This window comes from Anoplopoma fimbria, chromosome 7 (assembly GCF_027596085.1).
Source record: "Anoplopoma fimbria isolate UVic2021 breed Golden Eagle Sablefish chromosome 7, Afim_UVic_2022, whole genome shotgun sequence".
NCBI classification, from domain to species: domain Eukaryota; kingdom Metazoa; phylum Chordata; class Actinopteri; order Perciformes; family Anoplopomatidae; genus Anoplopoma; species Anoplopoma fimbria.
The window spans coordinates 15,117,167-15,133,710 of NC_072455.1; the positions used below are offsets into that span (position 1 = coordinate 15,117,167).

Below are 16,544 nucleotides of genomic sequence, written 5' to 3' on the forward strand. Positions count from 1 at the left end.
CCTCAGTTATGTGAAAACAGAAACATTTATAACCTAGATACTTACATCATTTTCCATGTTCATTATGGCCAATTTATTCATGTTCTATTTACAGCGGTGCTTACTGCTCATGATAATGACTAAAGGCTCATGTGCTTTAATGTTGTTGACTGCATGGGCGGATTATCACTACAGGGCAATGCTTTGTAATTATGTATGTTTTTTGGACCTTTTAATAACTACTTGTCTCACAGATTTGATAGATTTTACTTACATACTCAGGTTTTAGATATTCGTGCATGTATTTGAGGGGTGCTGCAGTTTTAAATGCACAATTAGGACTTGGTTTCAATTTTAGATGAAAAAATTATAGTATATAATGGACCCATTGTTCCCCAGAAGTTTTTGTTATGCTTCTCTCAATTGTCTTATTAAATGCTGTAGTATTTTGTATTTGTTGCTTTTAGATGTCCATGGACAACAGAAAGAGGCCAGCGGGTTCCTCCAACTCTGCGAACTTGGTGTACTGGTCCTCCTCGTTTCCTCGGCAACCAGCCAGGGTCCTGATCGTGGAGGCGCTGCCACCCTGGTGGTCAGAGACCTGTCCTGTGCTCTGTGATGCTCTAGATAACTTCCTGTCCCTGGCCTGTAGTCTGGACGGCCCCTGTAGGATACCACTACTCAGCCTGTACGCCATCAGCAGGCAGCAGGAGTGTCTGCTGCCATTTGTGGTAAGATAGATGGAAGAGTTTCCCTCTTCCCTGTACTGCTTTTTCTGTCACCCATCTTATTCCTGTTCTTTGCCCCTCTCCATTTTCAGCAGGTCCGTGGTAACCTGGCCAGGCTGCACTCCTGTGTGGAGGAGCTGAGGACTCTTCCAGGTGAAGGTTGTATCAGAGGAGCAGCCAGAGGAGCCGAGCTGCTGCGTCAGGCAGTGCTGGACAGTCTGCTGCAGTTTAAACAGTACATCAGACATACCAGCAATGGCAGCCAGGCCAGCAACAATATATCTGTGGAGGTCAGCATACATAGACCCTCTCTATAAACAACCAGAAAACGTGTTTTCTTAAGTCACACATTGTAAAAAAGGCATTGGTATTGAGGCATCACTATAATGGGGTTTAAACAAACTCTACAGCTCCACACTACCTTCTTTCACACTCAATATCTAGAACAGAAATGGGGATGAAGGCCACAATAGGCCATCTGGTTTTAATTTTCATTTCAACGTTAATTTGACAACAATTTTTGATCTCATTTATTGCTTCGACGATAGAATAGTTTATTGCATAGTACCACAAGAATGCTGGGGATTGAACCCAGGACCTCATACATGCGAAGCACGCGCTCTACCACTGAGCTACATCCCCACATTTTTATTACAAAAAGCAGAGACATAAAAGCCTCCAGGACAAAACAAATATTTCCCGCTTTGTAGTAAGTCATTTCCATGAAATATTTGTCTGTTGCTGTCTCTCCAGATTCATTTTGAAGGAGTGTCTCTCTGCTGCAGACTAGCTCAGACTGAATAGACCCCTTTTGATATTCGAGTTTTGTGCTTCATGCTAATGTGGAGGAAAAGGCTCCACTTATATCTGTTAAAGGAGGTCTCTTCAGGTCCAATTCAGTGTATTTAGCAGCTGCAAAAGCATATTGAATTAGAAATCTAATTTGCATTTTTAAAAGCTTAACAAAATTCTCTGTTGACAGTCCACTTATGTCAGACAGCCCACTTGAAAACGGCTCATGTACATTTCTAATGCAACAAATGGACTCTAATCATCTGCTGCAGAGCCTTCAGTCTAGGAGGAGTTGTAAAAACGACATTAGTAAAGCTTCAGTAGTTTTTAGAGTATCCGCTCCGATTAGCAATCACATTTGAGTGACAAATCCTGTGAGTGCACTGAGTATCTATATCACAGATCCTTTTGGAGGTCCACCAACATTTATACAGTTTATGATAAAATAGTCTCCCGTCCTGTCTAGTTTGTTCCCACTCGTTTCGTACATCGCTTTATCATTATTGAGGATCAATAAAAGGTCAAAGCTGTGTCACTTGGATGCAGCCCATTTACTAGAACTATTTATTCCTGGTTATGTTATGCAACTCTAAGCCAGCTTTGGGCTGATGTTCTGTACCAGGATCAAAATAGACACAAATGCAGCATTTTTGATGTCAGCAAATGAGAGTTTAGGGGAAATGAATATTAGCTGACATTTTGGATAGCATCTCATTTGTTCATTGTGAATGTTGGACATAGGGGAAGCCAACTGAGCAATGAGCCACTGTCTCTGACTTTCTTGTTAAATTTGAACAACATGTCCTCCGGATACAAGGCTCCGGGGCTGTAGACGAGGATTTCTCAAATCCAACCAGCTTTATTAGGAAGCTCTGGACAGATGATTACACTAAGACCCACTGTTTCTGACAGCAGCAGATATGAATAGCACCATTAGGGGACGGAGAGACACTAAGCAGAGACTTGGCCCTGTTAATGTGCGCGTGTTGCTGATCCACTTATACAATGCGTGTTTTCATTCATATATATATATACGTCTCTAGCATTCATGTGTGTGTCTTCAGCAGCAGATTTTTACGGCAGGAAGCAGAGAGCAGAACCCATCACAGTCCCATTATGATCATCATTCACTGTTACTGTTAATGTGATTCAGTAGGGCGCCCAACATCAGCCTAACATTAGTTTATCTGTGTTCCCCCCATTAGGCATGTAATAGCCACAGAAAACTAATTCCATCTCTTTCCATCATCAGACATAGTGAGGACTTATATTAAAATGGCATCTTTTGCACAAATCTACTGCAGAAATATTCATTTTCAAGAAAATAATGGATTAATAAAACCCATTTTAGAGAGCATTAGTATGAGTTTTGTTCATTCATGACGCCGTGAGGTGTGAGATAATGAGATCTCGGTTACAGGAAACATTAAGATTTCAGATCACAGATAGCAGTTAAAGCTGTGCCTGAGTTGTTTCATTGTAACATATGGTGTGCGACTCTTCAGTTTGGATGGGAGTTTGCTTTACTGGGACTAGAACAGCGGTTCTGACATCATGTGTTTAATTTAGAAACAGTAATTCATTGATGGCATGTTCCTGAAGTACAACAGAAACATTCTGACCTAGGGAATGCTTTGCTGTGGTGATGTTGTGGCCTGTTCCTCTGAAGATATGAAAACATCTTTCATAAAGGCTGCTGCTGCAATACAGAAGTGACCTTTTTTGGAACAAGTTGGTGGGCAGAACAGCTATGTGGCTTAATAATGGTAAAATTAAAAGCGATTTAAGTTTTTCATTGTAGTTAGAAAGGAGCAACAGTGTTGGTTACTCTACGTAGCCTTTTCTTCTCCACTTCAAACTGATGGAAGAAGAGGCCATCTAAATTAAACACATTTCCAATGTAGAGCATAAGTATGAAGGGTTCCCTTGGTTCCTGAAACCTAATTCCAAATACATTTTCGGTACTCTTTGCACAACCACATATACAGGCGAGACGTGATGAAATGTACTATTTCTGTTTAGGGTTGTCACTGTTAAATGTTTCTTATGTGTCCTTTGAGTCCTTTTTGTTGCTGAGGCCTCCTGCTATATTCACAGGTTACCGTGGTGACCAGCCAGCCAGGGCGTGGCGTCGTTCGCCAGCTGGAGACGGGGCTCAGAGATGCTGACCTGGTGTCACTGAAGCGGCTGCTGGTGGTACAGATGTATAGTGCGGCAGACTGGGGCCAAGACAACCACTCAGCTGAAGACCCAATCACTGAGACTGATGGTAGGAGACAGATATACGCAACATGCAGACACACACAGCCAAACGGATTAAAGGAGGTCTGCTATCTATTTCCCTTACTCCCCCTCACTTTCCACATTCTTTCCCCCCTCTGCGCTTTCTCAATCATTTCCAGTGTCGCGTCGACCCATTTATTGCACCGCGCGTTACCCTGTTTGTCACTTATCACAATTTATAAAACTGTATATAAAACTGTCCAAACATTTCCCAGTCCTCTCTAAAAAAGACTCATTTCATAATGATATGTCATGCTTGGTAATTACAAGAGGGTTCAAGCGGTATGGTCTGAATAAGTAGAGAGTGCAGTGAGGACTGGATAGAAATGAAGGGCAGAGGGAAAGAGGAGGAATAGAAAGTGAGAGAAAAACATACAGGGAGGAGAGAGAAAAGGAGAGCAAGTGTAGGAGAGAGGGGTGTGGTGAACACAAGCAGGGAAGCCTTTCATATGAAAATATTTATGCACCATCTGAGATATTCATTCCGTTGTGACAAACAGTTTTGTGAGATATGATTGCAGCTTTGTTTTCTGAGAAGCGTTGATATGCGGGAGACATGGTGCTAATGATATTGTGAGTTTTTACTCACCTGACACAGTTATGTCAGTTATGTAATGTTTGTTTTCATTACCTTTTCGTTTCTACATCATATCCACGGTGAAAAGGTTTATTTGTCCCAGTTCTCCCCATCGAACCAGCCATTGTTCCCCTTTGATCAATCTTCTTTTGGAGTGGCCTTTCAAAAACGGAGCTGCTTGGTGGTCGTTAGACTGAATCAGCTGTTAAATGTGGTGCCTTTTGCAAATGGCACACATCAATAGAAGCCAGTGGTGGAGCCATCAAGGACCACAATGGAAACAGGTCCTGAGCTTTGTAGTGTTTAAGCCGAGACGTAAATCTTGTTTTAAAGGTCAACCGACCTAAATGAAATCAGAGAACATGGATACAGAATGACCACAAGGGTGTGGAGGACAAATAGTGTTGTTAAAAGCAGATGGTATCTAGTTTTATGTAGCTTTACCAGATAACTACAGGAAAACGATTAATCCCTCTCACTAAATTATGTTTTTTTTGTTTTTTTTAAGGGAAAATCACTTTTGTTAAACTGCTCTCAACTCATGCTCACAGGGAAGCTCTGCTCTGTTGGGATCATTTTAGAGGTAAAAAAGTGATGCTTATTCCTGTCTCTCTCCAGCGTCTAATAAAAAAAACAATGGAATTGAACAAAGAGATGTTTGGAATGGATCCTTGGAGACATTGTTATGTAGTTACCACAGTTTGATGATAGTCATGCCCACAGCCTTTTAGCCGCTGCGATTCCACTGGGACTAGATCACTGCGTTCCTCCACACACAGTGTCTCCAAGTGTTTATAGCACTGAGTGAAACATAATAGTCTGAAACTCTTTGATACTACAGCCCACACTCTCTCCAGTATGTCAACACCAGTGGTGCTGCCGGGTCGCTGATGTCCCACATAAAGCTGTTTTATTAGAGATGGTTCTTTCCACTGTGGAGAAAATGTGATTGCTGCTACCAGAACATCTTCACACCCAGTGTGACTGGTCGCACAAGCATGTAGGCGGCTTAGAGAGCGGATCCTTTCTACTGGGTTCCACAAAAATGATGGATGTCTCTGTACCCGCTGTGTAACGGAAGTTTCGTTTTCTGACACCATCAGTTTTCTCATGAAGAAAAAATGTTTTAACTCAAAAAATACATCCTTAACTGTGGGACCACACAGTTTTTCTTATGGAAACCAGTGTCCATGATGTACTTTGTATGGTATTTCAGTATGTCACATTACTCAAAGTAAAACCACAAACATTTTCAATGAGATTTCTGTGAGAACATGGATAAGGGAACGGGGTCAGTGCTGCTCCGTTGACCTCAGAGGTCATCTGGCTGAGAACCGTAGCAGGCTTACATCAAAGATAAGAAGTTTAACTGTCTAGCCTGGTCGAATTCTACTCAGACTTACTGGATGCTCGCAAAGGTCATGAAATTGATTTTAAAAGTGGTTCATGCACTGCTACCTAAAAACCTAGTGACAGTTCCACAGGATGTTTACTGTGTACAAAAGTAGTTCAGATACATGCAGCTTGGGTGTAACCACAGGGGTAGTGGGGGAGCTGCTCAGAAATGATTTTGTCATTGATTATCTTTTATTTTTCATTTACTCAACCCTGATGGGCCTTGTAGTAGAACTTGACCAACTGTTCAGGTCATTCTCTCAATTTGAGAAGCCTTTTGAATTTTTTACTTTTAAAAAGGATGTGTGACTAATAGGCCAAATGCAATACGCAAACATGTAGGAAGCAGTGTTTACTCTGGGAATACTCTGGAATCTGGGCGCGTTTTGGAATCTTGATAGTCTCCGTGTGTTTAAGACGCTGGGCGGGAATATGCTCTGTGAGAGAAAATATGTCTTGCTTAATACCAGACTATTTATTTTAGCTTTCTGTGTGTATGTGTGTGTGTGTGTGTGTGTGTGTGTGTGTGTGTGTGTGTGTGTGTGTGTGTGTGTGTGTGTGTGCGTGCGTGCGTGCGTGCGTGCGTGTGTGTGCGTGTGTGTGTGCATGGGTGTCAGTCCATGTAGTGCAGTATATCTTAGGAAGTGGGTGGAACAACCGTTTTTCATTTTGTACCAAAGGAGCTTGAACCGTAATCAATTATTGTACACTCTCTCTCTCTCTCTCTCTCTCTCTCTCTCTCTCTCTCTCTCTCTCTGTCTCTCTCTCTTTGTCTCTCATCGTCACCCATTTATCTCAAGAAAAGTGGTCTGGAATAAAGAAGGCTTATGACATAACTGTGTGTGCGTGTGTGTCTTTGCAACTGCGTTCCAGAAAACAGGACGGAACAGACACAATAAAGTGCAGCAGTTCATCTCTAAGAGCAAAGTTATGCAAATGTCAAATTTCTCATAAAGCTGACAGCCGTTGTGCTCAAACTGCCTGTGTGTGTGTGTGTGTGTGTGTGTGTGTGTGTGTGTGTGTGTGTGTGTGTGTGTGTGTGTGTGTGTGTGTGTGCGTCTGCAGCATGCTGTTGGGACGGTTAAGGTTAGGGGCGAGGACATGCTTTGTGTTGACAACCTCACAAGTAAGAAAGTACAAACGTGTGTGTGAGTGTCTGAGGGCCAACGCCTTGATAAGCATCCTGTTTTTGTTGAAACTCACCCAGAGTATCCTTGAATCCCCGGCCTGATCTCTAATCGTACTGCTGAGCACCAGGGAGAGGAGAGAGAAAGGGGTCACAGAGAGAGAGGAGCAGAGTGGGACAGAGACGGGGATGATGTGGCTCTAATGGTTTCTGCTTTTCCTCCTCACAGTCGAACAGCCGAGTTGTTGACTGAAACAGATTCAACAAGTTGTCCCACACTGGATGCATTGGTTCCTGAAGAAAACTATGCACTTCCGTAGTTTAGATGTAAATGTAATTGCATTGTCTTTCCTTCACTACAAAGTTGTGTTGAAATGAAACAATTATTTTGTAGATGGATGCTTTGATGAAAAAGTTGCAAGTTTGATATTTTACCTTTAAACACTGATGATTTAATAATCACTAGCTTTATTGATCATATTAGATATTATAAAGCAAGTAAATATGTGCTACAGCATATGCTCAGACATGAACTATTACTATTTCTGAAGAAAAAGCGTCGTTGCATGTCTTAACCCTCTCTCTCTCTCTCTCTCTCTCTCTCTCTCTCTCTCTCTTCCTGCATGTCCTGTCTGTTTTTATCCACGTTCTGCTAAACTAGTAGTTGTAACTGCATTCTTCATGGTTAGACACATCATATAACACTGTGTCCTAAAACCCAGACAGATAATAGCTGTTGCAGGTCTATAAGTGCTAGCTATTTTTCATTGGGCATTCCATGGATGTGGCTCCTCCACACTAAACAGTGCAGATAAATTGTTATTTTATTACTCCGGATGATGAAATAACACTGGTTGACCATAAGGGGCTGCAAGGATGATCAGTGGTTCATCAGTGAACTGCAGACTGGAGTGTGTGCTGGCAGTGACAGTCAGATTAACCTTGGACAGCTGCTTCATCTTTAGTTCTGAACGCCAAAGGAAGTTCCTGTTAAGCCAGTGGTTCTTAACCTTATTGGAGGTACTGAACCCTGTGAGCTTCATCAGTGCATTCACCGAACCCTTCGTAATTGGAAAAATAAACTATGATTTCTTCAAAACATAGGTATGTATTTTATTAGTGCACAAAATGAACCATGCATCAGTTGCACACAAAATCACTGTGTGCAAAGAACAAAACCAACAAAACATGAATTTCACACAAAAACATAACTCAATGAATGATTTGCGATCAGGTACGCAACTTCGTACGATGCTGTGAGGATCGGTTTGTCGACAAACAAAACATGAATTTCACACAAAAACATAACTCAGTGAATATTTACTGCAAATCAATGTGACTTTTGCTGTTGCCTTTCAGATACAAGTTCAGAAATGCGCGGCTTCACCTTGGCAAGTGCCACTCTCATATCATTTTCGCAGCAAAGTCTGTTCCTTTTCTTAGTTTTCATGTCCACCATCCTCGAAAAGGATTGCTCACAAAGATATGTTGTAACACACGGTGTGAGTATCTCAAGGGCTTTCTTGGCAATACGAGAGTATGGTACGATTTGGTGACACCAAAACGTTGAGAGCGTTGTTGTTCCGAAGAGTTGCTGTTGAAGCTGGCTCTGCTGAAGTTCAATGATTTCGTCGAGGCATTCATCGTTGACATCTGCTGTCATCTGCTGAACGCAGCATAAGTTTTAGCTTTCTCCGTGCTTTTTGGGCTACCCAAGCCACCGTACCGTTATGCTGACACCGAGCACCCCGTTCGGTGTGAACGCACCTTAAGGAATAGACGGTCATTAATTTTTAAAGCGGCGGCTCACTTGACCGCAGTGTGTCTGTTCGATCGAACCCAGGTTAAGAACCACTGTGTTAAGCACACCATGAACTCACACTCACCCAAACACAAACCACACAAAGCTTATATCTACCCTCAAGACAGAATCATGAGTTCTAAACGGAAACATGTGTTTTGGTAGTAAGACGTGATATTTAATTTTTTCTGCACAGTCATCGTCAGATCTAGAGGACACCCACAGTGACAGACAGCCGTGTACACACACACACACACACACACCGTCTGGAGCAGCTACAGTGATATATTACTACTGTCTCCCATGAACACCTGGGCCTTGCTTCCCTGAGCTGCATCTCTATATATCTCTCTCAGATATATATCTCTCTGCCTAACCCCCCAATAACTGACAAGATAGAGGGTAAGCTTCGTTTAGAGGTTCAGAGCTTCTCTACAGTTAGATATCGCTATTCCAATTGACTCCACCTAACCCTCCTTTTTTTGTTTGTTTTGGTGAAATGTGATGAAATATTGTGCTTGCCTGCTTTCCTTATCTTGCAACCCTTTGATAGATGTCAGGCAATGTTACGATATTCAGATTACAAAGCTTTTAAAGAACCTGTCATAAGAAGTTACTAGCAAAGGGTTTTTTAAGTCCAATGCTCCATCATACAAAGTTATAGTGACATTTTTGCATTTACCCCAACTTTCATAGGGGAACTATTGGTGTCAACTGAAACATAGCTTAGTCGAAGACCATTATGCTGATCATTGTATGATTTTAATTAAATGGAGATGCTGGGGATTGAACCCAGGACCTCATACATGCGAAGCACGCGCTCTACCACTGAGCTACATCCCCTATGAAATTGAGTGCAATATTCAGCTTTCTTTAAACTGTCAGCCAATGTTTAACATAAGGAAGGAAGGTGGAAGGGATCTAGCCACCCTTTATAAAAAGGTGCTGTGCTTTCCAGCCAAAAATGTTTGAAGGCGGGAAAGAAGAATGACAGACAAGACATAGGTGGCACCTAGTGAGCCGGCTACATACAACAAAAAATAAGCGGTAGTGTGTACGTAGCTGTTCAATTTGGGATTTATTTATTTGCAGAGGCACAAAAGCTCATTAATTATCCTTGAAAAAACTGAAATGCTTATTGATTAGACTTATGGAGCCTGATGGTTAATTAAAGAGAACCATGACCGACCTGTCAGTCGAACTCTGGCTGAAGCCAGTGGGGAGAAGAGGTAAAACATCTCACCATGGAGAGAAGCCTTCAGTGTTCAGCTCTTCTTTCAATGAAGAAATACTCTCCAGTCTGATATAACTGATGCTATGGCAGCAGCTACACTAACCTCTTTAGGAGCCGCCATTGTTACCAGTATCTCCTCACACAACGCTGGTTGGTGGGAACCACTGTGCCATACACATTACTTGAAGCCTGATTAGATGGATTTTTGTGTGATATGTGAGCCGCTTGTATCCCCAGTAGGGACATACAGAATGCTCTCCTGCAATAACTTCTTTACAGTATGTCAGAGCTGCACTGAGTCAGCTGTGAAGCAGAAAGCCTATGTTCTCAATGAATGTAGCCTTGTTGGAAACAGCAGATCTCTGAGTCTATAAATGGTGCCAATGTCAGTGAATCACAGTCAGAGTTTGCATATGAATGAGGTAGTTCCACCCTCGGAAATAGACATTACCACTGTGAAACCTGACAACCATAATGCAGTTTCTTTGACTAGTACATTTTTCCTTCATATCTGAAGTATCTTGATATGATGCTGGGCTGCTGTAGGCTTGAAAAACCGCCAACGCTTCATGTCCCATTGCTTTTGAACTCCTGTAATGGAATGTGACACCTTCCTCTGCAGAAAAATGTATTAATGATAGTGGCAAGTGTCTCAGGAAATGATTCAGGAAAGCTCCTCTGCTGCTGCTGTTTTCAACAGAGACTTCTTCGAAACATCCCATTTTTTTATTTTATTTCTGATGCTTTATGTGCATTGTGTAGATAGTGGGGATTCTGTTGAAAGTTGAATTAGAACTGCATCAACAAATAACTGCGTGCGTTTTGAATCCGTTGAATGCATTGAAGGAATTTCATTTGCTTCATCATTAAACATTTGCAAAGGTGATTTTTTAAATCCAAAGCCCAGGATGCAGCTATGGTGCCCTTGCAGAATAGATACCTTAAACATGCGCTCCTCCACTGACTAGATCCCCCCCCCTCTTTTTGGTACGGGTCTTGTTCTGACAAAGGAGGTTAAAGTAAAAATGCGTAGACAATTAACTAGCTCCAACAGCTTATTCAGTTTTGGCCTTTACAGCCTTTGCCCCCTCGTAATAATCGCCACTGTGGCAACAATTTATTATCAGGCAATTATTGCGCATTAAAACATCTTGTATCCAATCAAATTACTTGCACAATTGTTTTCTATTTTATTTAATAATCTCCAGATTGTTGTAAATGGACAATAAGAAGTGGAGATGCTGGGGATTGAACCCAGGACCTCATACATGCAAAGCATGCGCTCTACCACTGAGCTACATCCCCTCCACACAACATTACCTTTAAGACTGGGAAAAGTCGAACACTATAGTAAACCATTGTTTACCAAAACTTTTAATAATTCATCCTGATCTCCAATAATTGAGACTCAACAAGTAGATTTAGTAAAGAATTTAGAGCAGACACACACACCTCTGCAGCGTTTGGCCAGATGTGCCGTTTTTGGACACCTGCCTGTGTTCACTGCTCAACAACACCACTAACCAAAAGAACAAGTGATGCTCAGTATATGTGACTCTGCAGACATTATGTATGCATCCTTCTATATTTGTTGATATTCAGATCTGTACGTAAATAAGTGTGCTTGTCTATTTGTGTGTTCTGAACCCTTTTGTCTGTTTCCTTATAATAAGGTGCGGCATTATGATAATCCATGTGACGCATGCTTCTAAAAACTCCTGTTAATCCCTTTCATACTGCTGCCAAAATCTGAGTCCTCATCATCATATTTTGACAAATATTCATTCAAACAGTTTAAGTCTTTTTTCACATCACTTCTCAGCTTTGTCAAAGCTTCCATTCAATTCAGATACCTAGTTTGAAAATGCTTCTCAAAGTGACAACACAGTCATTCCCTCCACGAATGTTTAATCCCAAAATCCAGGTTTCAAGTGACAGCCGATATTCTATTCAAACACAACTGAATGTTGTTTTTTTAGATTGCCTGTGGAGGTTTTGTATTATGCCGTCATTGATCTGTCCTCCATCCGTCCACCCGTCTGTCTCACATCAATAACCTCCTTTATTGCCTCTCTACTTTAGCTCTGAGCTTTGAGGTAAACATTATTTTCTCTCATGCACACACCAACACAAACACAGCCAGGCTCCTCCAGGAGGTTCACAGCACTGCAGTCAGTAACCAAATTCCAATATCTTATTATACACATATTGCAACTTTCCTCAGCCAATAAATGCTAAAGGTTGACATTTTAAATACAACTGGAGATGCTGGGGATTGATCTCAATTACTCAAAGCAAGCGCTCTGCCACTGAGCTACATCCCTCTGAAAGGGTTTAAAGTTTATTTTTGAATGTGCAACAGCATTACAGAAATGTCCTTTCCAAAATATTGACTGATTAATTCTGATCTCCAATATTTAAAAAGGGTCCCTTTAACAGTTAACAATACAATCTGTCAGTCTGTCATTCAAATAAATGCTGCAATTTTAATATAATCACCAGAATTATTACAATTCGACACAACCACACAAGTTGGAATGGTTTCCCCTCGAGAACTTGTCACCGACTTTTCTGCCGTTTTACATCTATAGTATAGGTTTGAAAATGACTGTAAATTCTTATCTAAAACCACAAATAAGAATATTATGAATGCCTGTGTTTGAAATTAAATTGAAAATGTAACAGTTGATTTCAAAACCACATAAAAATTTAAAAAAAACAATCATACTAATCTCGTCATTTTTGAGCTAAAGGTAGAAGCCGTCTAAAAGCAGACCAGTATCTTGGACAAATAGCTCTTTCAAAAGTGACACCCCATCAGCGATTCTTGGATCCGTCTCTCAATAGAAAAGGATTATAGCCCATTATATCTCCCATAATCCTCTGCCTCTCCTTGCAATCTCTCTCTCTCTCTCTCTCTCTCTTTCTTCTCAGTCTCTCTCTCCTCTCAAACTGCCCACAGCACCAGCTCTGTGTTTTCCCCTCCAGATTTGTCTTTTCTTTTCCTATCTGTCTGTCCAGTGTGTACGAGAGATAAGTAGCTTTTACAAGGGACAGATGACAGCTCTGGTTAAAAAAAAGAGGGAGTGTGTGTTAGAGAGAGAGAGAGAGAGAGAGAATGTGTGTTAATGTAATTGAGCGTGCATATGTTTGTTTCACCTATCATAAACTATTGTGTCCTCTATATGTGCTTGAGTACAAACAAAGAGTGACTTCTGAGTGTCTGTCTTTGCACTTCTGTGTGTGTGTGTGTGTGTGTGTGTGTGTGTGTGTGTGTGTGTGTGTGTGTGTGTGTGTGTGTGTGTGTGTGTGTGTGTGTGTGTGTGTGTGTGTGCATGTGTCCTTTCCTTGAATCATTCTGTGCTTCACAGGATCTGTCTTACTCCATCAAAGTGTAACAGAGAGACGAAAAGGCCTTTTTTTCCCTCCATCTTTCCTTCACTTCTCTCTCCAGCTACTGATACAAATACTTTCTCCTCCGCCCGGCTTCTCCTCTTTTCCTATGTCTCTTTTTAGGAGGAGCAATTCTCAGCTATGTTTTTGTCTCAAACTCGTTCTCCACCCTCGCACTTTGCAGATTTTCTGCGAGGTATCCCATTTCCTCTCTGCTTTTATCTTGTTCTCACTGTATCTCTCTTGTATTACCATAGATTTATGATGTATTAACCCAGATTTATTGTACTCCTCTGCCTAAACCACTTGTCTTTTTTGGGGGGGAAATGGATCTGCTTAGATTATAACTAAACTCTATTCAATAAAATGCTACCTTCATACGACTAGGCAAATGTGAAACGTAGTGTTTCAAAATCTTTGAAACATTCACTTTACGGATGAAATAAAGGTATGTTAAGAATCAGCATATTAATGTGACAAATATAAGAAAACAAAACACTGAGTGGAGCCCGTTTTTTAGTCTATACATTCTACATCACATCAGGATTGAATATATTGCCAACATTGGGGGTGTTCTGTATTGTGTAATCCTGTTAACTGTTACCCCGCCTGCAGTACTGTGCTTTTTTTATCTTTGTGCCTGCCACCATGAAGACTAGAAGTGTTTCCCTTCTCCCTATTTGCCTCCTGCGGAACACTTAAGCCATTTCCACACCCCACACAGTTGCACTTGGATCAGCATACATCTCGTAAATCCATTTTGAGTCGCCAGAATAATGACTCTGTAAATTTGGGTCTCTTGAGAGGAGGATTATAATCCACTGGCCCAGAGCCAAGAAGCGTTAGACAAGTCTTCATCCTGGGGGCTCAGAGTGAGACTTGTTTCTGGTATTACATCACAATGATAATGTAAAACTTAATCGACCCCCGGAGGCAACTTCTCCACTCAGTTTCCCTTCGCTCCACCGGGAGTTCAGACCTGTGGAGCAACATCACTGGAGCTTTTTCAAAGATGCTTCTGCAGAGTGAAGGCTTGCAATAGTGGTCGTATTAACTGTGGTCATCTGGACAGTGAAGGACAGTGTGCAACCTGACCCCTAATGAGACGAAAGCCTTAATCTAAAACAAGATTAAGTCATACAGTGGGCTCAAAATAGTATTTCGCCTATGACATATCTACTCTAACATGTCCAAAACATCACCTGTATTGCACGCAAGAAAAAGATTCCATGAAAATGTTTGGAAATAGTCAAGCACACAAACCCTTTGTGAATAGGCAAATTGTTTAAAAAAAAAGTCTTAAAACAACAGTCAGGTGCCCATATGAACATTGAAGCAGGTTTAGCTTGTTGTAATCATTCCTCTTGTGCAAACTGGCTATTAAAAATTATCTTCCCAATGCTCTTTTGAATGTATTTGATGAGGGACAAGTCTTTCTGTTACTAACCTTTCCCTCCAGATGTTTAATGTCATTGGAGTGATTATTTTATTCAACGCCTTCAGTGAATCTAAAGATTCTTAGTTTAATAAGTTTATAATTTCTTTGTGTATCACCCTGGGAGCAACTAGAGGATATTATTGGTGGTAATTATGACCTGCTCACTCTTGTGCAGCAAACTCTGGTGTAAACCCAACTCCTGCGGGATGTTAATAAAGGCCATTCCTACATTTTTGTGTAATTGGTTCAGCGTAAAAACATCTTTCCAGCAGACTTTTCCTTCGCAGCTCTACGATTACAACCACACACCTGCAGTCATTCAACGCTGGGTTCAACTCTCTCTCCCTCTCTGTTTCTCTGGATCTGTTTGTTTTCCATCACAGTCAGCTAGTTCAGTTTAGTGTGTAGTGGGTATAAGTGTAAAGAGGTGCGTGGGAGGAAACCCCACCCAGACTTGCGCACACACCCAACCACAACTACTGCATAACACAGGCAGGAAGCACACACACAGGCACGCTTACACTATTTGGCCATAAATTCAATAGCAAGTATGACAAAATCTGTATTTTCTCAGTGTTTTATCTATTTATACATAAATATGGTTTCACATATGAAGATGCATGAATTATAGGAGTGCGTGTTTTTGATCTCGCCACACACACACACACACGCAATGCCAAGGTCAGGCTGTTCACACCTCGGTGCAGCAGGTGGTCGTACAGATGGAGACGGGCATCACTCTTCACACCAGGATGTGGAACCTATTAGTCCCACGCTGAGAGACGGCTGGTTACTCCGCGTCATGCACACACAATATTCTCCATATCACCCCTCCTAAAATATCCATTGTCTGTCAATCAATCTCCATATTAATCTTTGAATCTATTTTCCAGCCCAATTTGTCAGAGGGGCATGGAAATCTCACAAAATAAATCATTGCAGATCTGCAGTAGAGACACATTCATAACTAAAAAAACGGGTTGATATCAACCAGCTGCATTAGAGGGTGGGGTCTCAGAGGTTCTCCTGTGGTTTTCAGACACATATTTCACAACGCATGAGAGCTGTTTCAGTTACCCGTCTCCTCTTTCACAACAGCAGATGGTCGGTTGAAGAAAGAGCAAGAGAGTGAGCAGAGAAACGGCTCCTCAGAGTGATCCACTGCAACACCCAGAGAGTGTTCTTACACATGCTTGTCTCCATTCTCTGCATCTTGTCCTGTCAATCATTTCCCTCTTCTGTCTTCTTCACCTCTCTCGACAATGAGAGGATTGGCGGTAGAATAAATGGAATCACTCGAATGTAAAGTTAAATAAAGTAGGGAACACTTTGGAAAATATGTTTTAAACGTTTTTTAGGAGATTGATATATATATATATATATATATATATATATATATATATCAGATAAGTCTTTAAAACCTACTCCTTAAATATTGCATGGATGAATAAACTACGATCCAGCAAAACACATACAACATGCGAGCTAATAGGAAGTAGATAACTTAACGTCTTCACATTGGCTGCTTGTGTACTGCTGTTTTTTATAAAAATGGCATTAGAGTGCAATCTTTAACTAATGAAGGTGGAGGGCGTTGGTCGTGAAGGCATTAAAAGCAACACAATATTTAAAATCCATCAGTGATGCAGCATGTGACCGTTTTGATATGATCACGTTTTTACCTCACTTCTCAGCCCACATGGTGCCAAATATCTCATATATTTCCATGAATGTTCTGCCCTACCTCCAATACTCCCCCTCAAAGATGTAACATTACAAAGACTTTGTGCTAAATGCT

The 16,544-nt window shown here is 41.3% G+C and overlaps 1 protein-coding gene and 3 non-coding genes across 4 annotated transcripts in view; 1 reads left to right on the plus strand and 3 right to left on the minus strand.

Annotated features, from left to right (window-relative positions):
• The first annotated feature begins 446 nt into the window (after positions 1–446).
• m1ap (meiosis 1 associated protein) overlaps positions 447–16,544 on the plus strand; it is a 28,073-nt gene continuing 11,975 nt past the window's right edge. The window contains exons 1-3 of the mRNA XM_054600889.1: positions 447–710; positions 800–997; positions 3,597–3,768. Coding sequence (XP_054456864.1) covers positions 447–710; positions 800–997; positions 3,597–3,768 — 634 coding nt within the window. The remainder of the gene's footprint in view (positions 711–799; positions 998–3,596; positions 3,769–16,544) is intronic.
• On the minus strand, positions 1,278–1,349 carry trnaa-cgc (transfer RNA alanine (anticodon CGC)). Its single transcript has one exon. It is a non-coding gene; the product is annotated as a tRNA-Ala (tRNA).
• Positions 9,453–9,524, minus strand: trnaa-cgc (transfer RNA alanine (anticodon CGC)). The gene has a single exon. It is a non-coding gene; the product is annotated as a tRNA-Ala (tRNA).
• Positions 11,149–11,220, minus strand: trnaa-ugc (transfer RNA alanine (anticodon UGC)). Its single transcript has one exon. It is a non-coding gene; the product is annotated as a tRNA-Ala (tRNA).